This window comes from Podarcis melisellensis (genome assembly GCF_964234715.1).
Source record: "Podarcis melisellensis genome assembly, chromosome: 6".
In the NCBI taxonomy this organism is placed as follows: Eukaryota; Metazoa; Chordata; class Lepidosauria; order Squamata; family Lacertidae; genus Podarcis; species Podarcis melisellensis.
The window spans coordinates 42,610,665-42,636,249 of NC_138538.1; the positions used below are offsets into that span (position 1 = coordinate 42,610,665).

The 25,585-nt window shown below is 42.9% G+C and overlaps 1 protein-coding gene across 1 annotated transcript; it reads right to left on the bottom strand.

Annotated features, from left to right (window-relative positions):
* Positions 1-6,710: 6,710 nt before the first annotated feature.
* LOC309371684 (acidic mammalian chitinase-like) lies at positions 6,711-23,992 on the bottom strand. The gene is made up of 20 exons (XM_081914558.1): positions 23,942-23,992; positions 23,766-23,795; positions 22,818-23,022; positions 21,336-21,392; positions 20,866-21,031; positions 19,896-20,020; positions 19,641-19,764; positions 19,358-19,540; positions 18,131-18,247; positions 17,576-17,708; positions 16,359-16,511; positions 14,994-15,198; positions 14,301-14,357; positions 12,765-12,930; positions 12,489-12,613; positions 11,403-11,526; positions 10,235-10,417; positions 9,326-9,442; positions 8,126-8,261; positions 6,711-7,079 (listed from the first exon to the last, which is right to left on the bottom strand). The coding sequence occupies exons 1-20, from the start codon at positions 23,964-23,966 to the stop codon at positions 6,811-6,813; spliced, it is 2,700 nt and encodes an 899-aa protein (XP_081770684.1). The 5' UTR covers positions 23,967-23,992; the 3' UTR covers positions 6,711-6,810.
* Positions 23,993-25,585: the final 1,593 nt, after the last annotated feature.

Consider the following 25,585-nt stretch of genomic DNA (forward strand, 5'->3'; position numbering starts at 1 on the left):
CTTCCTGGTTTTTCCAACTGTGAGTACCCAACTCCCAATGGTAAGATCTGCTTTATGTAGAGGGCAAAATCCCTCTTATCATTGTGGGACCCAGGCACCTGCAATGAGGGAGATAAGACTTCCAAAAAGTTCAGATGAAATATCACAGGTAGAAAATTTCATTTAGTCAAGGTCAACAACTGCTCAGAAGCCTTCACAAGGATAAAATCTCCAAAGTCCCCTAAAGATTGCAATGGCATTGAATAGCCCATGGGACAGCTACGTCACCAAGTAGTTGCAATGAAAGTTGTGACAAATTCTAGCTCCTGATTCCCAACCACAACAGAATCCTAGGCATGTTTAATCAAAAGTAAGGCTGCGTACACATTACCAGCTTAAAACATAGCAAGGTTGTTCTTTTTCTCTATTTGGATTAAAGCTGATTTTGGAAGGGGTAACTCATCAAGACTTAGAATTTCATATGAAACTATGGATAGTTATGAATTGTGGCTGATATAACATGTGCCAGCACTGAGAATGTACTGGATGCAGCATAAATGAGAATGTGTGCACAGCCTAAGTCTCATAAACTTCAGTGGGGCTTTCATTCAAGTAAGTATGCATAAGATTGCAGCCTAAGGCAACTTGCTAACAAAAGCTAGGTAGCAAACTAAAGGCTGCCATTCTCTACCCTAGAATGACGTAATCTAGGGCTGCCATACATCTGGGTTACAGGAAAATGGCGTCTGCGCATATCTTCAAAAAATATGCAAAATGTCTGGGGGAACCCAGACATATGGCAAGGTGAGGGTTAAGATTTTTAAAAAATCATTTTAAAATTCAAAAAAAGGCTGAAAACTTAGGGTTGGGGGGGGACTTTGAGGGGGAGAAGCAAGCTCAACAACTTTGTCCGGATTTTCACTTTTGGGAATATGGCAGCCCAAATTAAATTCAATGGGACTTACTCTGAAGGGACATGTACAGTATAGGATTGAACTGTGAGTTACATAACTCAGCCAGTCACAAAAAACCTTGATCTCCTTGGCTGTTATCCACTGAATTGCCTTGCAACCATATTGATAAGAAGCAAAAAAAAACCTACCGGGTATTGATAGGAGCAAATCAGCTGTCCTGGTTTCTGGTCTTGTTAAATTCCATGCCTGTCAGGTGTCAAAAGGGCCAGTGTGCCCTTCAGACCATGATGAATGGCCTATAAATCACATGCGTGCTAATCACTAAAGTCGGCCAAGGCAGTTCACTCTGTCCCAAATCCACTTTGAATCTGCCAATTCTGCAGGGAGAAAGATCAGCTGTTTGGAAACAGATATTGCCAAGGAGGCCTGGTGTGTCCCTGATGACGCCTTAAAACAGGACTGCCTTGGAAAAAGGAGCAGCCCTGGCAATCTCTGCATTGTAATAATTTTGTCACTGATGCACATGCTGCAGCTACCTTTATTTACCATGGAATATCTCTATTTCCTGGTCTCTTTGTCTCCGTTTTGTCTTTTGGAAAGATATGTGTTTTTAAAGTTGCCACTTTTCAGGTTCCAGCTAGTTTCTCAGAAGCACAAGAGAGACTGTAGCTCATATCTCCGAAGCTCCATCTAGAAAAGTAGCCACCAACCCATCTAGGGAGGACAGTTGACTGTGGCCCTGACTGACCTGGTCTTCTTCTTCTTCTTTGGTGATCACTCGTAGCCGAGTAAGATTGTCTTCCATAAACACGGTTTTAACAATGAGTCCGTAGGTGACGTCCTTCCACAGTGGGGACATAGGTTTCTGGGCACTCGCAAGCCAGTGCTTCCCAGTTGTTGGTGTTTATACTACATTCTTTAAAATTTGCCTTGAGACAGTTTTTAAACCTCTTTTGTTGGCCACTAGCATTACACTTTCCATTTTTAAGTTTGGAATAGAGTAGTTGCTTTGGAAGACGATAATCAGGCATCTGCACAACATGACCAGTCCAATGAAGTTGATGTTGAAGAACCATTGCTTCAACACTGGGATCTTTGCTTCTTCCAGTACACTGGAAGAACACAGTTCAGCTGTCTTCCCAAATGATGTGTAAAAATTTTGGAGACACCGTTGATGGAATCGTTCGAGGAGTTGGAGATGATATTTATAAGTGGTCCGTGTTTCACAAGCATACAGTAAGGTTGGTAGTACAATAGCTTTGTAAACAAGCATTTTGGTTTCCCTGCGAATGTCCCAGTCCTCAAACACTCTGCACTTCAATCGGGAAAAAGCCACACTCACAGAGCTCAGGCGATGCTGGATTTCGGCATCAGTCTCGGCCCTTGTGGATAGATAACTGCCCAGGTAGGAGAAGTGATCAACATTTTCTAACGTAACACCATTGAGGTTGATCTGTGGCTCTGCAGAGGGTTATTTTGTACTTGTTGGTGTAGCACTTTGGTTTTTTGGATGTTGAGCAATAGGCCAAGCATTTCGTAAGCTTCTGCAAAGATATTTAGGAAGGTTTGGAGGTCATCCTCTGAGCATGCACACACTACGTTGTCATCAGCATACAGAAGCTCTATGACGGAAGTTACGGTAGCCTTACTCTTTGCTTTCAGCCTGCTCAGATTAAAGAGCTTTCCATCTGTTTGATATATGATTTCTACTCTGGTGGGGAGTTTCCATTCGACAAAGTGTAGGATCATGGCAATGAAAATAATGAATAGAGTTGGGGCAAGAACACAACCCTGTTTAACACCTATCCCACTGTGAATGGTTCACTTTGAGAGCCATTGTTATCTGCGATTGTTGCTGTGACAATGCAGGCTTCCCCACCCTCCATCCCCTCCCCACACACCCAAGATTACTTAAGGAATTATAGGGTGATTGTGATAATGAAAAATCCACCCTTAATCAGGTGAGCAGACTTTGTGGTGATCTTGAGTGAGCAGACTTTGTGGTGGCTCTTCTAAATGAGGCTTTTGCGGTGTGCTCACCCTGCCTTATTTGCTGAATACTTCAGAGGCTCCTATTCTTAAATTTCTCCTCTTCTTAAAACAAGTTGTCATTCTTTAAATGGAGGCTGTCTTTGCCTGTCTTGTCACATATTAAAAAAGCATTTATTAAGAATCCAGAGGGGGGACAAAGCACAGCTCAGGGTGGGGGAGACAATGACTGTGCACCGATTTGCCCCATCTTGGCTACAGGACTGGTCCTTGATGTGATCATTCATTGGTTACTGCTATGCCTGAAAGTAGTGGATATAAAAGCTCCAGGTTTAGTCCCTGACATCTCCAACTGGGCCTGGGAAAGGCCCTTGCCTGAAACCCTGGAGAACTGCTGCCTGTCCATATAGATAATAATGTGCTAGGCTAGATAGACTGATGCTGTGACTTGGTAGTGTACAATACAGCTTCTTAAGTTCCTATTAGTCCAAGTACTGCAAAACTACTTCAACTCATTAGCAACTGTGGTGGAATCTACATATAAAAACTGTTCTGAAAATGCTTTTTAAAGCATTTTTAAAAATACATTGAATTTTCCATAAGGCATACCATCAACATCTAGTGTCACATTGTATATTGCACTTAAAACACACTTAACATGTTTTATTTGGAGCTGTATAGATGAGTCTTGTAGTAGGCATTCTGCCATAAAATTCTATTGCAAGAAATGCAGTAGGACAATAGACAATGCTTGGTTTTGCAAGTGAGAAGTTGTGCAGGCCTGATCTATGTTGATGCATTTGGGCTATAAGACCATTACAATGAATTAACTTTGGCATGTGAGAAGGAAGGGACAGTGGTACAAAACCCCAAGGTTTAAAAGGATGCCACTACATGAAAGTTTGAAATTGATTCAAAAGAACTAAGTTTGTGTTAAGTAGACTTAAAAGAATTGAATGCATATAGTGTCCTGAGGAATTTGTTCCATTGTCTAGATATTTTTAAGACTCTTTTTCATAATTGCATCCCCATCAGCAAATGCATAATTCATGGACAAAATGCAAAAAATAATCTCTGGGCAGGGCTGAATGTTATGGGGGATACCTTGCTGCTGTTGCTGAAACCAGCAGTTTTGCATCTCTCCTTGCTAGTAACAAGCAGTGAAAGATCTTACACGTCGTAATGTCATCACAAACCATTCCTCTGGTTTACACATTCATACTTCATTTCTGCTAGTGAGAAGAAGGTCTTGTGGACCCAGCATCATTTATTAGAAACAGCTTTGCATAGCAACTGGAACGCCTTTGAGACCCTCAGCCGGTTCATAAGGTTTCTCTCACTTGTGTTGGTAGCCAGCAGACCATCTGCTAGCCAAGAGGGCAAATGCAGGCAAATGCTGCAAGCTCCAGACTCCTAATAGGGTTGTCCAGCAACCGGAGTAGAGAATGCATGACGCCTTGACAGCTCAACAGCCATGAAAATTCACCCCCACCCCTTTAGCCACTCTCTTTCCAGCCTGCTAGAGGAAGCAGGGGTATCCACAGTTGCATCCCCTTCCTTGAGTTACATAACTGTGAAAGGCCCACATACATTCTCTGAGTTGCAGTCTGACAACCATAGCCATACATTCAACATTTCTGGCTCTGACCAGAAATAAACAACACACAAAAAGTGCTGGCATGGCAATTTTGGGGTACAGGCTTTCGGGGTGCTGGGGAAGAGGAGCAAAAAATCTTGCTGTAGCTAGGGATGGGGGGAGAACAGTGGGTCTCAAAATTCTATGGTGCCTTGTGTGATGCCAATATCTGATGTCCCCCCCCCCTTGCCTTCCATTCAACATTATAATTGTGCCCACCCTGCAGCACCCCCTCTCTGCACCCAGTGCAACCAAACCAGTCACACTCCCTTAAATCCACCTCTAGGGATTCAGTCCATCTCTCAGTTTAATGAGAACAGACCTGATCTGCATTTCCCAAAAGAATCTGTGATTCAAAACCTCCTTTGATATTCACACTGCTCCACCAAAAAAAAAAAAGTGTACAGAAGTGCACAGATTAGGGAAAGTATGCACAAAATGCATAAATTAGTGAAAATAACATAAATGAATTGAATCATGTATGGACTTCATTCACTTTAAATTCTCCTCCATCCCTAGCTGTACATGAATGTGAGGAGACAGCCGTGTTGTGGTCTCCATATTGTCTTGCTTTGACCTGGGAGTCATGGTGGTGGGAAATCCGCTCCCCTTCCCGGGGTGGGGCAGAGTTGCAGTTGGACCTCACGCTCTACCTATCACAGCGGGGGGGCTGTGGCGATGCCACCTGCATTACAGGAAGTCCCTGGCCGCGTCACAGCCCCTAGCCAACCAATCCAGTCGGGGGGCATGGCTTGGGCTATTGAACCAGCCACGCAGCCAGGGGGCTCTCCCTTCTTGCCTACTCGTGCTTCGGATCTCCCGCCCTCCCGCCCTATTTCCATGCATTCACCATCTTGGCCTTGCTATGGACCACGGTTGGTCACCTGTTGAGGAGACCAGGTAGGAATTTTCCCACTTGGCAAGTTGGCACCAGCCATGTGGTTTTTGCCTGTGTTGTAGCAATTGTCACAACTTTGTAAGGTTTGGTGGTTAGGCATTGGAAAAACCTGGTTTATGGGAGGGGAGGTTGTGGCCTTCACCTGCCCCTCCTCTTTAAGGGTATTCCGTTAAAAGGATCTGGGGGTGTGGATCTTGTCTGAAGCCTGAGTATGGGCTAGGGCCATGCCACGACCCCATCGGGGACCCTGGGGGAGCTCACAATTGATGTACATCAACAGGGCTCCCCCTATTGGTGGTTGACCCTTTCTAGACTACCTGCATGGCAGGCAGGAGTCAGATATTGTCGGTTCTAGTCCAGTGCCTAAGCCAATACCACTCACATCTGTAACCAATAAAGTTGTGGCCCATTAACCCAAATTTTGGTGTCCGTGTGAGTTATTATCCAGAAATGAGGGGGGGGCTCGGGGCCTTGACGTGCAATGGCAGCACACTCCTGCACTCACTATGACCCCACAAAAAGGTTAGCATTGGGCATTCGGGAGCACAGCACCACCATTGGGAATGGCTGGGCAAAAGAAAAGAGAGAGGTCCTCCAGGAAAGGAAGCCTGATCAGGAGGTGTAAAGGCAGAGCAAGCTATAGTCTCTCCTTCAGCAGAGACTCAGGCACAAAGGATTAAAGGGAAAGCAAAGATGACCAGGGTCCTCAGAGAGCTGGAAACAAGGTAAAGGATAGGTAGCTGCTGCACACAGAAGGAACCCCTAGGATGCAAAGGGTTCTTGTCTCTCTGTGGAGTCAAGGATCCACCTGTCAGTACCTGAGGGAAGGGCCTGTGTTGGGGATCTGAGGATGCCTTGTGGGAGGGGATAAATTAGGCAAATAGTAACATCCATGTCTGACAATGAATTATTGTACAATGCCTGAGAATCCCTGGATGAAGGGCAGTTTAGAAATATTTCTAATAAATACATTGTAAAATAAAATGCTTTTGGGGCCAGCTCTCCAAAGTTCCAACTTACATCCTTCCACCCAACTCCTCTCTTTAAGAGATGGCCTGAAAAAAGTATTATTCAGGGATCTAATGTGAAGGTGGATGTTCTTGGTGGCCAGAAACCATTCACATGCAGAAAAAGTCAAACACAGAGAGAGAGAGAGTTTCAAGTGTTATGAAATGTTTGCACTGAATTTCTCTCCGTATACAATAGTTATGTTGGTGCACCTAAATTGGGCTAAATTGGCCAGTGTCCTCCTGCTGCCTCCCGAAAGAATAAACAAAACATCAAAGCGCCAAGATCTATGAATAAATTTTATTGCTCCATATGAAGGGAAAGGGAGGTGCTACAAGCATTGTAAGAAGAGGTGGTGGTTGTTAGCACCTTGCACCTGAGAGTCCTTAATTCAGTGGCCAGTTGCAACACTTACAACTTTCATCAAAGACCAGGCCAGCTGCACAAGACATGGGGAATGTTGCAGTTCCAGCACAAATGTAGAATTTATTGGGATCGACTGGATTAACATACATGCCATCAGCTTTGTTTGCACAAAATTCTGTTCCAGGAGGAGTGGTGGGAGCATCTGGATCAGGTGTGGTTGTAGGCCCTGGAGTAGTAATAGGTTCAGGAGTGGTTGATGGTATTATGGTGCTTCCTGGGTCACCACAAACTGAAAGAAACATGCAAAATCAGGAATCAGACATTTGCTTTCATCCACCAATAACTTCTTCCTAGAACCATTATAGTCTACGAGTATAAAAACCACCTGCTTTAGGAAGGAGGAATGGTAGTGAGCTGCACTTTCCATAACAGGAAATATTGTTACTCTCACATAATGCAGGTGACTGGGTGTCAGAGCATTATATAATATGTTTGTATAAAATATCATGGAGGCAAAGCTTATTATCCTGTATAAATTATTTTCTAATAAAATTCAGAAACTCTGTATACAATGAGATTCATTTTGCTAAATAATGTTTTAAGCCATGCAGCAGCAACTGGGCATTCAAAATAATGGATGCTCTAAAAGGAGCTTCTCACTCAGCTAGCTTGGTGGTTTAACACTAAACTAGAAATGTAAAAGCAATATTCCCCAAAATGAAGTACAGTTGAACCTTGTTTTTTGAGTGTCTCGGAAGATGAACGTTTCGGTTTCTGAACGCCCGAAAACCTAGAAGTAATTCCATCCATTTTCGAACGCACCTCGGAAGTCAAACAGCTTCCAAGGTGCATTTCTCAATTTTCTCCATTAAAATTGCCAACTGCCCTTTGTGCCTCAGTTGTCAAATGTTTCAGAAGTCGAATGGTCTTCCAGAACAGATTACATTCGACAACCAAATTCCACTGTACTATGTTGTGTAGGATTTGGTGTGATGGTCCATAGAAGCAAATGCCATGTGAAGTGACTGTGCCTTTTTTGCCATACGCCCTGGTGAAAATCAACACAGTTGACTTTTAAGGAATGCATGCACTGCAATAAGTTCATCTGCTTCTTCCTTCATTTAAATAGTACACACTAAGACATCATGTGGCAAGATGAGCTTTTAAACACCATGTGCTGGTTCCAAAACATTTGCCACTGGGCTGGTTTGGACAATGAATGTGCATCTTTCCCATTACTGAAACATGGCTGCAAAGAGTCAGGTGTGGAATCTAAACAACTGCTTGGCTTTTGATAACTCCCCCACCTCCAATGATCCTTTGGTACCATCTTACCTTTGCCTGCAAGTAGGTTCTTCAGCTCATTTATGAGAGGGTAAGGTCCTTCACCACAGAATGAGCCACTGAAGTCATCCAGGTCAATAGCCCACACCATGCCACCACCAAATTTGTTTTCCTTCACAAACTGGGTCTATAAACAAAAAGGATAATGCTTTATGACAAGCTCTGCTCCCAAGCAAGCAGTGAAAATTGTTGAGAAAAACCCACTAATTCAGCACCAGTATGACACCAGGAAAACTACGAAACAGGCTACTTGGCAAAATTACATCAGCCATTAATCTAGTCTTGATGTTTGTATCCTTAATGTTTGTGGGTTGGTCTACATAGCCAACCAAGGCCACATTCACACTGCACCTTTAAAACGCTATGATACCCCTTTAAATAGTCATGGCTTCCCACAAAGAATTCTGGGAGCTGTAGTTTATTAAGGGTACTGAGCATTGTTTGGAGACCCCTCTTCCCCTCCCAGAGTTCCAATCTCTCTTCTCAGGGAACTCTGGGAATTGTAATTCTGTGATTGGAACAGGGGTCTCCTAACCACCCTCCATGCCCTTAACAAACTACAGTTCCCAGAATTCCTTGGGAGAAGCCATAACTGTTTAAAGTGGTAGCACGGGGCTGTAAATGGATGAATTACCATAATCCCTGGCCACATGCCATGCTGGTTGATGGGAGTCCAACCCACAATGGCTATTCCTGGTCTGCAATATGCAACTCCATTCTTCACTGCTGATGCCCTCTGAACATTCTGCCAGTCATGTGTAAACAGCTTCCTTTCCCCACGGCTGGGAGAACATTTAAAGGACCCAACCATATGGGGGTATAAATGTTTTTCTAAGCAAGCAGCACCCACAGCAAGCAATCTACCCACAATGTAGATTCCATGGGAAAGACACATGCAATAAAACCCTACCCATGTGGCTGAGTCATCTTATGTTATGGTTTTATTGTGTATTTCAGTGTATGATATAAATAAATCATTATACTTCAATTCAGCACACTGAATAAACAAATAGTTGAGAAAACATCTTCCAGCTCCTAAATGGCTGGGACAACATCTAAAGGTCACTTAGATCTGTAAATGAGAAATGGCAACTCCTGTGTTCAAATTATGCAACACAGGCATTCAGTACAGCACTGTGGGTAATAAGGAGGCATAAAATAAAAGGTCATAGTCAACAAAGGCAGCCTTACTTTGCATTCATAGCTTTTTTTGTTGTCAAATCCAACCCACTCAGAACCTTTGTAAGCATAGGGAACACACTGGTCTTCAATCCATTTCACTGTAGCATCCCTTATAAAGGTACAGATCTGCAAGCACAGTACGGTATTAATAGATTAATGGATTTGAATCAGATTAATCTGGTGGAACATGAAATTAAAGTCACAACAGAGAAGTTATTTGGGTTTAAATGATCTAATTCATGGAAACCACAGAAACAGAACTTTCTGTCCCAGTTAAGAGAGGAACACAGCAGACATCGCTGTTGACTTTTGGAGATGAAGGGCTACAGCCCTTGCAGGATGCTCTTGCAGGAACAATATGACTGCACCATAAAAGCTGCTTTGCAGACTAAGCAGCTGTTGTAACAGTGGAGGTTTGAATTCCCCTACAGATTTGTTGTGTGGGTAAAACTACTCTGATATATGCAGATACCAAAATATTAGAAATTCAGCAAATAACCTCACACAACCGTAATAACAGCTGCTAAGAAAAATTGTAATCTGTCCAAATCCAGAAGGCAAGTAGAAAGACAGCATGATATTTATTTTGTAGTGTAATATTGTCAAAATATTTCCGTGTGTTAGGTTCAAGATTTTGAAGGCACTTGTATATAAAATAATTTTGGCTCATTTGGTTTATATATTCTGGAAAAAAACATGAGAATGGCAGCAAACCATGTGCAGTGCAGTCCTAAAGTATAGTTATGATGCAGCTTAATTCTTAGTAAGCGGGCATAAAATTGTAACTGTATTAGAGTGCAATTCTATATTCAGAAGCATGCTCCACTGAATTCAATAGGACTTATTCTCAGCCAGGTAAGCATACATAGGACTGTAACCTTAAAGGCATCCTGCCCTAGGACTTCTCCAGCATCTTACCTCATAGTAAGCCCAGAAACCAGCCTCACGAGTGTATGGTCCAGAAGAGCCAGCCCCAGAAGCAGGAGCGCCCACTGATGTATCACTGGTAGTAAGCCTAAAGGTACGTCCATAGGTGGGAAATCCCATCATAAGCTTCCCAGCAGGAACACCATTGTCTCTCCAGTATTTCATGGCAAACTCCTGCAAATATGACAGTGTGAATTAACCTCACAATCGTTGTTTACCAACACTGTTACCGGGAAATTGGAATGGGGGTGAGAGACCTTCCCACCCCACACAGCAACATCTACAACATCTACAATCTACAAAGGCATTGCATCTGCAAGGGAAGCTCAGCTCAATTTACAGGAGCCTGTGACTCGTCTCTGAGCCCCAGGTCTCCAACAAAGGAAAACAGGGGAAGTGTCAGTACTTGATAAATGTATCTACGTACTGGCTCAATGGGAAGACTTTAGAAATTCATAAGAAATCACTCGTATCAATCTTCTCAGTTCCAATGGCATTTAGGACCCAGGAAAGTGAGGTATAAGGGGAGGGGTGTGTGAGCCAACCATAATCCCTGAGAGATGTACAGTCACGTTTGCAGGGCCTTCCCAAGGAGCCATGACCAGTGATATCCTACCCCAAGAGTGCCAGACAGATAACCATCTTAATCACAATGCCTACCCACCCCATAGTGGGATGAAGCCCGGACAAGACAAAGGGGTGTATTTGACTTGACTTGGCAACCAGGGAACTGTAAATACTTTCCTTTGTACTGTGATGGAGTAAATGTGAAAGACTATATTTGAGTGACATGGGCATGCCTGGATCTCACAATCTACCGAAGACCACACCTTTTCTGTGACATATCCATGATGTCTTGATGATGCATCCTGAGATGTATTATGGGAAACTTTGGGAAACTTTAAAATACTGGTGTAACCATTGTTCAGGGCTTCTGGCTGCTTCGTCTTTGTGGTAGTGGGAAGTCTTGTTGCAACGATAAAGATCAGGCCTACAGGCCACTGTTTTGCTTCTATCTCCTAGCTAAAGTCTCATGTTTGTGACACCTGACCTGAACCTATGGGAGTCAAAGTTAGGCAGTTGTGGGGTGCTCCAAAGACTCCATGTTACAACACAAAGCAACCCGCTAAAGAAAATAAACCGTGTTTTATATTCTTACACAGTTGAAATATCTGAAGTCTCCAATATCAGCTGAACCAACATACAGTGGGCTGTTGTGCCCTGTAAAGGTGTCCCAGCCACCATGGAAGTCATAGGTCATCACACTAATAAAATCCAGATGTCTGAAATGAAAAGTGCGGTTTACAATTATTCAAGTGCGGTTTACAATTACAATTATTATTACTGTACAATTCAAACAACCAAGTCTAGACAAAAAAAATTCCTTCCAGTAGCACCTTAAAGACCAACTAAGTTAGTTCTTGGTATGAGCTTTCGTGTGCATACACACTTCTTCTTCAGATACTGGAACCAAGTATCTGATACTGTAACTGGAACCAAGTCTAGGTAAGTTTTGTTATTTGGAGGTTCCGCACCCACCACAGAGTGAAATAAACTTTTCACATTGGCATATTTTAATTTTTGCAATAAAAATGTTTTTCTCGTGCATTCAGAACCTTATCAACCTCACTTGCAAGGGACCATGAGTGAGAGACCATCAGTCAGAATGTGGGGTAAAAAGCAAGTCAAAAGTCAGTCAAGGCCAAACTCTATGTGATGCTTATGTCTTTTCTGGCCTTGCCCAGAGGCTGCTGAGGTGGGGACTGAGAATGAGGACCATGGTAGGGGACCATGCTTCTAACTGTAAAAAGCCCCCCTTCTGCACTTGCTATTCAAAATGGAAGGAAAGCTCTCCCATTGGCATCAAGGATGAAGGAGGGCAATTCTGATCAGGATTATGGTGGTTGCAAATTGTTAAAAACACCTTCCCGCCTGCCTTCACTTCATGGTCTTGATCTGGAGGGGGCGGAGGGCAGTATGCCTTTAAAAAATCAGCCATGTGAGGCCAAACAATGCAACAAGTCTCGCAGGACGTTTGGCCTTTGGTACTCATTTCCAGTTGGCAGTCTCAGCTCTGGCAACATGTGAAGCAATATTTGGCAAGGGAGTACACCTCTGTATGTAGCTTCCTTTAGCATCGAGTGATAAGGTTTACAGGCCATAGGACTGAAATTCCAAGCAGGCTTGATCAATTAAGCATTAATATAACTGCATTTAACAAAGCTCTTTTTTTCTCTCCACTTACTTCCCTATTTCTTCAATTTCATATCCAGCATCAATGGTCGGTTTACCAGCAGAGACAGCTGCGGTCACCAACAACCTGTTGTTCCCAGTCTCTTTGGCCTCTTGGTCAAAAGCTGCTACCATTTCCTAAAGGAAGAGAATGAACTATCATCCCAGCCTTTTGTTAAGAAACAGTCCTATTGCTACAGGTCTCTACAAACCTCTTCTGAGCAGCAAAGCTTTCTTCCCCAACTGCGAAGCCTGACCAGCCGGGTTGCTGAACTTACTGATCTCATACCTGGATCAGGATAGTGAAACGATGCTTGTCCTCAGGGGGGCTACCCCTAGAACCTGGATATTCGAAGTCCAGATCAATCCCATCAAAGCCAAATTTGCGGAGGTATGCTATAACGGAGTTTATGAAAGTCTTGCGGTTGGCTGCACTGGAGACCATGGTAGTGAATCTGAAGGAAACAAAAGCAACAGTGGAGTCTGGCAGCACCTTCTTAAAAGAGCATTCCTAGGCAAGAGTATAGCCTACCTTCATCCAATTTACCAAGGTACAGTTCTGCACCTCTGTTTTTCTTGCTTTGTTTTTCTTGTTTTGTTTTTTGGTTTGTTATTCGTTTTTTCCCTGTCAGCCAATCCAACTGCACATTGCTTTACAGACTATTTTTTTCTGTTCCTCAGCTTTGTTTTCTTGCTTTCTTTGCTTTATGCAGTTGAGATACTTCCATTATCAGCCACAGTCCTACCCTCAGTTATATGACATTTAGCTTTGCATAAATCTGTGTTTGTGTTTGTTTCCCCCCCCCCCCCACTACATCTTGGTCTGCGGCACCTTGCAAGAGAGGGTGGAAGGCCAAACTTTCCTTATCTCTTCATGCTACCTGAAAGTGGAGAGTGGGGAAGGAGAGGCCAGAATGCATCTGAGGAAAGAATGGACTAACCTCTCCCATGGATATCCCCGGTCTGGTCTGGTCAACATATGCGGTAAAAGAAGAGGGAAAGAGCCCTGAGGTGGTAAAATGGGCTGTACCATTTCAGTCTGGAGAGGAGAGTTGCTTTCAAATTTTTAGTGCACTTTGTGTTAAGAGTTTTCTTCAAGTACAAAGGATAGAACACTAAGATGCAGGCTAAACCATAATCTGTCTCTCACGTACGGTATTTTTAATCTGGAAAGGAACATTTTTAAAGTGGCATTATTGATCTGCAGCCTGAAATGGTACAGTCCATTATGCGCTTCAGGATTGTACCACCTCAATTTACTACAAATACAGACCAGGCATCTGCCTCCATTCCTGCCTTCCATCTCCTAAGGAAGGAATAAGAAAGCAGCAAACCCTGAATGTAAATATACAGCTGTCTATAGCTGGGTACACATTATACCTTTAAAGAACGCTCTTTCCCTCAAAGAACTCTGGGTACCATAATTTGTTAAGGGTGGCTGGGAATTGTCACTCCATGAGACGTAAACCACAGTGTCCAGAATTCTTTGAGGGAAAGAATTTGTTTCAAATGTGCTTTAAGTGTGTGGTGTATACACAGTCGTGGGCACTGTCACATCTAAGAAGGAAGTGACTGAATTAGCCATGTCAGAGAATAGCTCTCCCGTCTCCTTGCACTTGCCATTCTCAGTCTCTTACTCTCCTGTTACAAAAAGTACAGAGAGGTCAAACAGACCTGGAATCTTGAGGGAGGGCATCCCAGATGACACTGCTTAGCTTACAGGAGTCTGATTCCACTCACAGTCTGTCAGTTGTCAAATACTATTATGTTCAACAGTTGTATGCTGATTACAACTCATGTTTCCAAAGTTATAGAGAAAACTTACTTCTGTGTACCAAAGTTCCACCCTCCAATAGCCAGCAATGTCACCAAGGCAGAATTTCTGTGAAAAGGAAATATATATATTTAAACAAAAACTGAAAACAGATTTGAGGTAGAAAATCTACAGATATTGTTCTTGTAAAAACTAAGCTGCTCACTATTTATATCTTCTGCCTGCCAAAATTTCCCGCTGACTTCTACTTAATGCTTATATAAAGTCAAGTTTACATTACGGAACAAGTTCTTTCTTTATGAGGTCTACTGCTACCAATGTATCATTATCACCAGATCAGATGGCACATCTGCAATATCTGTACAGTGGTATGTCGGGTTACATACTCTTCAGGTTACAGACGCTTCAGGTCTGTAACCTGAACCAACCCAGAAATATTACCTCGGGTTAAGAATTTTGCTTCAGGATGAGAACAGAAATCATACGGCGGCAGCAGGAGGCCCCCATTAGCCAAAGTGGTGCTTCAGGTTAAGAACAGTTTCAGGTTAAGAACAGGCCTCCAGAATGAATTAAGTTCTTAACCCGAGGTACCACTGTATCAGTTTAGGCTAGAGAAATGTCTGGTGGACCCACAGCTTCTGTATCAACTGCTAGAACAGCTCAGAAGCATCTTACAAAAAGTTAAGCACCTCTTTTACCCACATCACAGTTACATCTTAATGTTGTTTCTAAGAAAAAGCTGACCTCTGCTTCAGCGCTTGGAACTCTGGGAAGAGCCTGTCCTCGTCATTCCACTCATAAGGAGCAATCTTATTGTCGTTCATAGTTGCAAACGCATACATGAGGTGAGTGCAAAGATGTGGGTCCACATTGTTTGGAAAGTACTTGGCTGGTTCAGGGCGGTACTGAGCCCAATTGGTGAAATAGCACACAACTTTGCAGGAATGGCCTGGTGAGAAAATGGAGATGGTGCCATTGTTGACACAAAGTCATGTTCAGAGTTTATTCAGTCATTATCCTCTAAAAGCGTGTCTGGACTGAGGATTTTTAAGTGGCAGACATAACAATTATGCAATCTTTCCTAGCTCTAAAGACAGTCCAGGGGCTCTAGTAGGAGTGGGGGCTACAGCACAAAATCCCAGAGCTAGTTTGTCACACAACTTTGAGATATCATTCCACAAGCCTACCATTTCCAATTTAAAGCTATAGTTCAGTGACGGGGAACCAATATTGTTTCTGAAATAATACATGAACCCAAACACAGCTATCCTTCAAAGTTCACATTTATCCAAGTTTTTTGATGCAGTTCTCCAATCAAGCGAAGTTTACTAGGGTTGCCATATTTCAGTGTTGAGCTTTTTTCAGTTCTGCCCAAAGTTGTTAAGCTTTTTTGCCAAAGTTGTTGAGCCTTTGTGGATTTTTTTTTCAAATTTCTGTCTGAACACTGTTGCCGACTGCAGTATTCAAGATAGGGGAACCCTATGTTTACAAAACTGAATATATGTTGGGAAAGATATATAAAAATGAAGATATGCATAAAAACGAAGGTATTAATAAAAATAAATTAGTTAAAAATGCATTATATTAGGGAAAATGGCTTGCAAAAATGTGTCTATGAACTGTCTATTAAAATGTATTTATTAGGAGAAATTTGTATGAAAATGCTGGTGAATTTTCATGAGGTTTTTTTTATTATTGCAAATTGCTGCAAAATGTAGGGAACTGAATTTAAGATAGGAAAAATGAGAAGCAAAGAGAACCTTCCTTTCCCTACTTATGGTCAACCTTTCAGAGAGTGGAGCCAGAAACCAAAGTGTGCAGGACAAGTGGCAAATGTTGGCAGAATATTATGCCAGAACATCACCTAGACAACTAAAATACAGATATCATATTAAATACATTTTGAGTGTTTATGGCTCTCCATTTATACATGTTTCACACACACACACACATATATGCACAAATAATATTGTGGACATATTTTATCACATCTTGACAATCACTTGCTAGGCCACCAGAAGCCAGCTTAAAAATTGTTCCAGCCCATGAGCTGCTCCATCCCTACATCTTCCTACACCACTAACTAACTTTTGTCCACAGCAAACTCACCACCCTCATCAGGATTTTCACTTGGCTTAGGAGTTGTTTCATCAGGAACCTGAGTAGTGGTTTCTTCAGGAGGTGGTGTTGCGTCATCAGGAAGAGTAGTAGTTTCATCAGGAGGTATGGTGGGAGGATCAACAGTTGGAACATCACCACAGCCTAACAATAAGAAGTGCAGATGTTCAGAAAGGCATGTGGAAATCGCGAGTGCATTTAATACGTATTTTGACTTATGTGGCTTCTTTGACAATACTGAATTTGTTCAGTATTTTAAGCTGTCAGTAATATCTTATTGCTCTACTGACTTTTGAGAAATACATTTAAGCTCCTGTTTTGATGGGAAATGGCATTTAATCTTTAAAAACTAATTACTCTGAGATTCACCTGAGACCTCTGATCTAGGTTCACGTCAACAGGCATACTGGTGTACGTCACTGGATGGGCAAGCAGTAGGTTACATTTTTATTGCTAAAAAAGACCAAAGTAGCTTGCTGTTCCATAAGAACGAAACCAAAATCCACAACTGACCGATACTTTGGAACACCCAAAATGTCACAAAACAATGAGCAAAATTTCTACTTCTTCTGAACTCTTCATCAGGCTGCTGAGCTGGCCTGATGTTGGAAGCTACAAAATCTGCACTTGGTCACAAGATAGAGGGCAGGAGGCAATAGCAAACTTAATTTGTATAGGATACTATGGATACTATGCAGGAATTTGTTGCCAGATTAGCTAACAACCGAGGAAAGTCTCTGACATTGTCCCAGTGAGCCTCAACTGAGTGTAAAGGTAAAGGGACCCCTGACCATTAGGTCCAGTTGTGGCCAACTCTGGGGCTGGGGCACTCATCTCGCTTTATTGGCCGAGGGAGCTGGTGTACAGCTTCCGGGTCATGTGGCCAGCATGACTAAGCTGCTTCTGGCAAACCAGAGCAGCGCACGAAAACGCTGTTAGCCAGGTACAAATCAAATGACATGGGGGAGGACTTCATCAGTTCACATTCTGCATTGAAGTCCCTTTGATACATGCTAGGGAATCAGATTTGCTGGAATTTTCCCACTGGCTCCATACATACATACATACATACATACCCACCCACCCAAGGAAGGAATGTCACACTGTTGTAAATAGGGCCACCTTGTATTTGGAGAGCCCGTGGAGGATCCTGCTTCACACACAGTGGAGCGCAAGATGGCCTTTGGTGCTACATTTAGATGCCTTACCTCCTGCAAGGAGACTCTTCAGTTTGTTTATTAATGGGTAGGCTCCTTCACCACAGAATCCACCACTGAAGTCGTCCAAATCAATTGCCCATACCATGGCACCCCCAAACTTATTATCCTTCACAAACTGGGCCTGCAAGAGAATCATCATCATCATCATGACATTCCCATGATGCCATTTTCACATCTGGAGGAAGCTTCAGTTGCATCAGGCCTCTTCTTGTGCTATTCATATTACCATCTGACTTGTATTTCATTTAGTTGCTTTTTAAAACATTCATGCCCCACCCTTAAAAAGACCACTTGGGGCAGTTTTCAGCATATAACATTTCAATTTCACGAAACAATATGGAATAATGCACACACAGAAATGGTTATCTGCTTGTACATGGAACTCCTTGGTTTCCCACACACTAAATTTTTGGAAGGGGAAGCCTTGCATGGAAGAAGTCACTTACATTACAACATGCAACACACAAAGTTCAGAATGCTGATAACAATGTCTGTGACAAACCAAATGTAAGGGGGAAAGCTGTATGCAAAAAGGGTTCTTACTTTGTACTCATAACTCTTGGCATTGTCAAAGCCAACCCATTCGTTCCCTTTGGAGGCATATGGCACCTTCTGGTCTTCAATCCAACTAACCGTGGCATCTCTTATGAATGTGCAGATCTGCCAAAATGTTATGATATTAGCAAGAGGAAAAAAGTAAAAAGTAGATTGGTCATGTCAAGAAAACAATGACACTCATTGTGCTTAGAAATTACCACATGTTGAGAGGCTTAGGATCATACCTGCAGCTGCTCCTGCCTGTCACTTGCAGAAGAGGGCTCCTTTGTGAATTTACTTGTATCTTTTAAATGTACTCAATTGGTATTCAATTTGATTAGCCTCCTATTATAATAAATTTGCATAGGAGCCTACGCTTGTAACCAAAGATGCATAGGCTTCTCTACACATCCAGTCTGAACCTTCCATTTTGGCAGTTTATGGATTGTTTTTAGGGAACCTGTCATTCCTGTGCAATCATTTCAAATGTGTGGGGAGTGGTCAATGAGCTGGCTGCCCATTCCTAAGAAGCCAGGAAGCTGCTTTATGTGCCCTTCTGGGATAGCTCAGTTGACAGAGGATGAGACTCTTAAGCTCAGGCTCGTGGGTTCAAGCCCTACCTTGTGCAAAAGATTCCTGCATTCCAGGGGGTTGGACTAGACAACCCTTGTGGTCCTTTCCAACTCTACAATTCTAAGTCCCACCATTCATCTATCTAGCTCAGTACCGTCTGCACCAATTGGTGGCAGCAGCTCCAGGAATACAAACGGGCGTGTCCTTCTGAGCCAGTGTGGTGTAGTGGTTAAGAGCGGTAGTCTCCTAATCTGGGGAACCGGGTTCGCGTCTCCGCTCCTCCACTTGCAGCTGCTGGGTGACCTTGGGCCAGTCACACTTCTTTGAAGTCTCTCAGCCCCACTCACCTCACAGAGTGTTTGTTGTGGGGGAGGAAGGGAAAGGAGAATGTTAGCCGCTTTGAGACTCCTTAAAGGGAGTGAAAGGCAGGATATCAAATCCAAACTCTTCTTCTTCTTCTGTAGCCCTATCTGGTGATGCCGGGGATTCAATCTGGAACAATCTGCATGCAAAGCAGATTCTCTACCACTGAGCTACAGCCTTTTGTCATGAACATGCACTAATACTTACCCAGAATGAATGTATTTGTGCATGGAGTTGATGGCAGGCATTAATACTCATTCAATGAAGAAACAACCTGAATTTTCCTGAAATCATTACCTCATAGTAGGCCCAGAACCCAGCTTCTCTAGTATAAGGTCCAGAAGAGCCAGCCCCAGAAGCAGGAGCACCCACAGATGTATCACTGGTAGTAAGCCTGAAAGTGCGTCCATAGGTGGGAAATCCCATGAGAAGCTTGTTAGCTGGAACACCGTTGTCTCTCCAGTATTTCATTGCAAACTCCTGTTTTGGAAAAAAAAGAATATGATATGGAGGGGGTTGTGGGGTTTAATATCTGTCTTATTCTATGGGAGTTGGTCAAATCTATTCTCCATCTCCTTACACAGTTGAAATACTTTAAGTCACCCTGGTCTTTGGATCCCACATGCAATGGACTGTTGTGGCCTGTGAAGGTGTCCCAGCCACCATGGAAGTCATACGTCATCACACTGATGAAATCCAGGAGCCTGGAGGAAGTTGCACAAGAAGCAGAGTTAACAGCCAACGTTCTGACACAGGCACTAGGAGTGTATCTAAGAGAAGCCAAAGTCAGAGAAGGGGGCTATTATGAAGAAAATGCATGTTTTCATTTACTTACTTTCCTATTGCGGCTATTTCGTACCCAGCGTCAATGGTTCCTTTCCCTGCAGACACAGCTGCTGTGATTAGCAGCCTGGGGCGACCTGTGCTGGCAGCCTCAGCTGTAAAGGCCTCCAACATTTCCTAAAGAGGGAGGAGGAACTATTAGTGAATACCTATTAGCGGAGCAAGAGCAAACACGTGTCATTTTTTTCTGGAACTAGGCAGCTGTGGTCATTTTAATTTCCATCAATGTGGGGCACTGATGCAAATTAAAATGACAGTGCCCAAACAGTAGGCTGCCTAGGCACCCTAAACGTGGAGTCAAACATGCCTATTAGAAGGTCATTTGTCTTTCTGACCATGAGGTTAAATGACCATTCTAAAACTGACAATGGTATCAGAGATCTCAGTCAAGAGTACCAATTTATCAGGGATTCTCTCAGTCAGAAAGCTGAGCTAGTCCAGCATCTTGCCTTTCATCTCAAGAGATCCATCTGAAAGGCCAGAGCCTAAGCTTATAATCTGGTCTGCCTCATACTGATCTAGCTTTATATCTGTGCCATTTAGCAGCAAAGGACTTTTAAGTTCCTCTTCACATGTTCAGCAATTGCCAGATTCCAATGTATATTTTTCCCCTTTGTGATAGTGAGAGGAAAACATTTTAGCTCTGAAAATGGTAACAATATATCCCAAACATTAATCTGTTTTTAATCTGCAAAGATCAGCAACATGCTGATTAACACAATCCCGAAAAATGCTGGGTTTCTGTTATTTCCAAGACAGAATTGGATAAGCAACTTTAGGGGGAACCTTGTTTATAACTTGAGGTTCTTGGTATATAGCCCATTTAGGGGCAGAAACAACTCAACAGCCTATATCATCCATTCTACTTATGAGATTTCTATGTTTGTTAAAAGCTTACAGTAGGCTAAGCTAGCTATGGAAGTATACTAGATCTGTGAGAGAATGCTGGGCTGGTACCTCACCTGAATCAAGATGGTAAACCGTTGCTTATCCTCAGGGGGGCTGCCTCTAGAGCCCGGGTATTCAAAGTCCAAGTCAATCCCATCAAAATTAAATTTGCGGAGATATGCTATCACTGAATCAATGAAGGTCTTTCGGTTGGCAGCTGTGGCGACCATTGTGGTGAATCTAAAAGGAACAGATCTCATTCTTAGTATTGCATTTTTAATGTGGTACTAAGGAAAACTTACTTTAAGGTAAAAATGCCTCCCTTAGAGAATGTATGAACACTTGCAAGAACATGTTCGCAAATAAATTAATACTTAGCTCTAGCCCTGCCTTTTCGTACAGACTACTTAATTTCTCTTTATTGCTGTGAATTTTCAGAATTTCTAACATCTGCTAGAGCTTAGTGTGGTTTCTAACCATCTGGTTGATTCATAATTTGAACTCTTTGTCAGTGTAGAGGTAAATAAACAAAAGCCGTTCTCACTTCTGAGTGCCGAAATTCCACCCTCCGATAGCCAACAGCTGAACCAGTTCGGAATTCCTAAAAGGCACAGAATATATTAATATATTAAAGTGAATAGAGAAACATTTTAAAGATATAGGTTTATACACTCAATACAGTATTATACACAACAGTACAGCACCATTCCCTGTGCAATTATGTATTTATGCAGCACTTGCATCAATCGGATGAATCTAACCCAAAGGAGTTGCATTTAGGCCCCACTGAAACCAACTAACTTTTCACACATTTATTTCTATAGGACCTAAGTGTGTCTAACTTTAGTTGGATCCAACCCAATGCTTATTTCTTTATCACATTTGTATCTTCCCTTTCTTACAAGAAGCCCAAAGCAGCTTACATGGAATTATCCTATTTTATTTCTACTAACAACAGTGTTGGTCAAGTTAAAATGTGGGGATTTGCCCAAGACCACTTGGTAAGTAACATGGACTGAGTGGATATTTAAACCCAAACCAACTTCCATGTGCTATTCACTTCACCCGAGTGTGCAAAATTATTGCATACATTGGAGAAAGAGGGCAAAGAGGTTGTTTTCCTCTTCTCTCATAATACTAGAACCAAAGATTCTAAGTGTTGGCAGACACAAGATGGAAAAAAGGAAATCCTCCTTCACACAGTTGCTACTTCAAGATACAGCGATGGCAACCAACCCAGAGACCTTTAAATTCATGATGAATAAGGCTAGTCACAGTGTTTCATTGCTGCCTCCAGGATCAGTGGCAGTATGTCCAGTATGTCTCTAAATACTAGTTGATGGGGAACACAAGTGGAGAGAATGCTATTGTGCTCATGTCCTTTCCATGGGCATCTGGTTGGTCAATGTGAGGACAGAACGTATACTTTTGACCTGATTTACAGGTGCTCGTGTTCATTCACTCTACCATGGACTGTTAATGCCTTTCAGTAAAACTAACTTCTAGTTAGTATATTAGTATTAGCGTGCGAAGAACCATCTTGGTATGAATTCACATCCATTCTCTAGTTCAGGCATAGGCAAACTCCGGCCCTCCAGATGTTTGGGACTACAATTCCCATCTTCCCTAGCTAACAGGACCAGTGGTCAGGGATGATGGGAATTGTAGTCCCAAACATCTGGAGGGCCGGAGTTTGCCTATGCCTGCTCTAGTTGATGCAATCAGAGTTAAGGAATTGAGGGCCTAATATTATAAACCAATCGCAGTGCACGGCAAATATTATATTGCAGCTAGAAGCAAAGTTCCTAAATAATAGCTAGTGATGGCATGGCAAAAGCTGATGTCACGCACAGCAGCAAGCGAAGACTGAAGCAGCTGACATCACCACATTAGCTGAAATGCGTCATGTGAAGGGACACTGTTCAGAAGAATTCCTATCACCCTGGCACATAAATTGGCAGTTACGTGGCCCTAAACAGACATCCATATGTGAAATGTTGCTCTGCGGTTTTGCATTGCTGCTTACTTTTGTTTCAGTGCAGTAAACTCTGGGAAGAGCCTGTCTTCATCATTCCATTCATAAGGGGCAATCTTATTTTCATTCATCGTAGCGAAAGCATAGATCAGGTGGGTGCAGAGTTGTGGGTCCACATTGTTTGGGAAGTATTTGGCCGGCTCTGGCCTATACTGAGCCCAGTTGGTGAAATAGCATACAAGTTTGCATGCCGAGCCTGATCGGAAGAAACAAAACAATGAAGCAGCTGTTTAAAATACTCATTACATCTCATTTTTTAATTAAAATCCCTTCCCAACCGTATATTTATATGCCAGGTAAGCATGCAAGGACTGTGTAGGAAGCAAGAACAAAACCCCTACGAGACAAACTTTTGGAAAGATGGGATGTGGCTATTTTAATTTGTACCATTTTGCCAAAAGTCTTCGTCACTCAGGCAAATTTTGCATGAAGCAAGATGATAAATTGTGGAGTGAGGGAGAAGACTTGGAGTATATATATACAACCAGGAGTGCCAACTTGAATAAAATAGGGGGGGGCACTGGTTAATTTGAGTTAAATAGCAGTTCTGATTATTTGTAAATATTTGTTTCACATGGAATTCCCAGGATTCTTGATGGCTTACCATATAAATTATCCCTTTTTTACCTTTGAAATGACTCTAAAGTAATGAGACATGTCTACCTGGGATGGCTAAGGTAGAAGGAAAGTAAACCTGAGCTTCTCAAGTCCGAAATTCAGTTGACAGCACCATGCTGGGTAGAGTATGTTTTATCGCTTTTTAAAATTATTATTAATATTCTGTTGGGAGCCTACCAGAGTGGCTAGGGAAACCCAGCCAGATGGGCAGGGAATTAATTAATTAATTAATTAATTAATTGCATCTTCTGTGCGCGCGCACACACACACACACACACACACACTGCTCATCCCTAGTTAAGGAATGGAATAAGTACTTACTGATTTGCAACTGCAGCAAAACAGCCAAACCTGCAAAGAACAGAGAAGAGAGTCCAACGTAATGGAAAAATTGCGCAGTGTAGTTTAACAAAGCACCATTCTTGGTGTCTGTGAAAAGAAATCCCACCTTACAAACCTTAAGAGAGACAGTCTACAAAATATTATAAATGACTCACCGACCCACAGCAGCACCTTCCCCATCTTGCTTTCACATGAAGGAGCGCCAGGTGAAGCTCTGAGCAGCACTTTATAGGAGGGCAAGGCCTTCTTATCGCCGTGGAATCTGCACACCTGGACTCTTGAGAAGGTAGGATCACAGCAAAACAAGTCTACTGAACTTTTAAAAAATAGTAATTAATCATAATGAAGTCAGTAAGAAGAAACCCCTAATGCTTTGGATTCAGAGTTGGTGGGGATTAAGCCATACTGTGTTATTTTATCTATCTAGATTCACAATGTGGTAATGTGGGTATTTTTACTGAGTGCCCAATTGCCTTGCTTGCTACATTTTTTATGAAAAACACAACTAGGTCGAAGTATTCTGGAGATGATGTTTTATGTATGCAGTCCACACACCCTTCCCACCAACATCCCCCCATGGACTGGATAAGGGGTTTTTTTTTGGTGCCTTTCAAAGCTGTTTCGCACCCTGCCCAGCTGCTCACACCTGCAGATTCCGTTTGTTCCTGCTTGTCTACACGCCAGGGAGCACTGACAGAATGTCTTTTCCTCTGTGCCATGGTGTTCACACTTTGAGTGAAGAACTCCAGTCAGTGTGAAGCTGGTTTGAGAAACAATGTATCCTGTTGTACCATATAACGAAGTATAGAATACATACCCATTTTGGTTAATGCCTTGTGAACACAGACTAAAAAGCAGAGCTGGAAACAGTGAGTGTACATTAAATGGAAATGTGACTGCAGCCTTACGTTTGCTGAAGCATTTTATCAGTGTCCGCTATAATTTATTAGTCAACTTGAGTCAGCCAACATCCACTCTCCATGGCCATGTATACAGCATACTTACCGGTATGACATAGACTGAATGAAAACAGGATTTGGAGCTGGGTGCCATCAGAATATTGCTGACACCAAACTCCAAACCAATCTCTCGTTTTCTCACCAGGCACTTTGCTATTGAGCATTTCCTCTGCAACACACTTCAGAATTGCAAAGTAATCCCCCATCCCCTTCTCTGGCTGAAACCAGCCACCATATTACAGAGCTATTAATTCATTACAGTACTTTTCTTTGAATCAGTGGATTCATGAGCAATTATTCCAAGCTTCAGAAACCGCAGCTTGTCTTTTGAGTAAGACTAGCAAGGGAGGCGGGTGGTGCTGTGGGTAAAAGCCTCAGCGCCTAGGGCTTGCTGATCGAAAGGTCAGCGGTTCAAATCCCCGCGGCAGGGTGTGCTCCCATTGCTCGGTCCCAGCGCCTGCCAACCTAGCAGTTCGAAAGCACCCCCGGGTGCAAGTAGATAAATAGGGACCGCTTACTAGCGGGAAGGTAAACGGCGTTTCCGTGTGCAGCTCTGGCTCACCAGAGCAGCGATGTCACGCTGGCCACATGACCCGGAAGTGTCTCCGGACAGCGCTGGCCCCTGGCCTCTTAAGTGAGATGGGCGCACAACCCCAGAGTCTGTCAAGACTGGCCCGTACGGGCAGGGGTACCTTTACCTTTACCTTTTAGCAAGGGACGCGGGTGACGCTGTGGTCTAAACCAGAGAGCCTAGGGCTTGCCAACCAGAAAGTCAGTGGTTTGAATCCCCGCGACGAGGTGGGCCCCCATTGCTCAGTCCCTGCTCCTGCCAACCTAGCA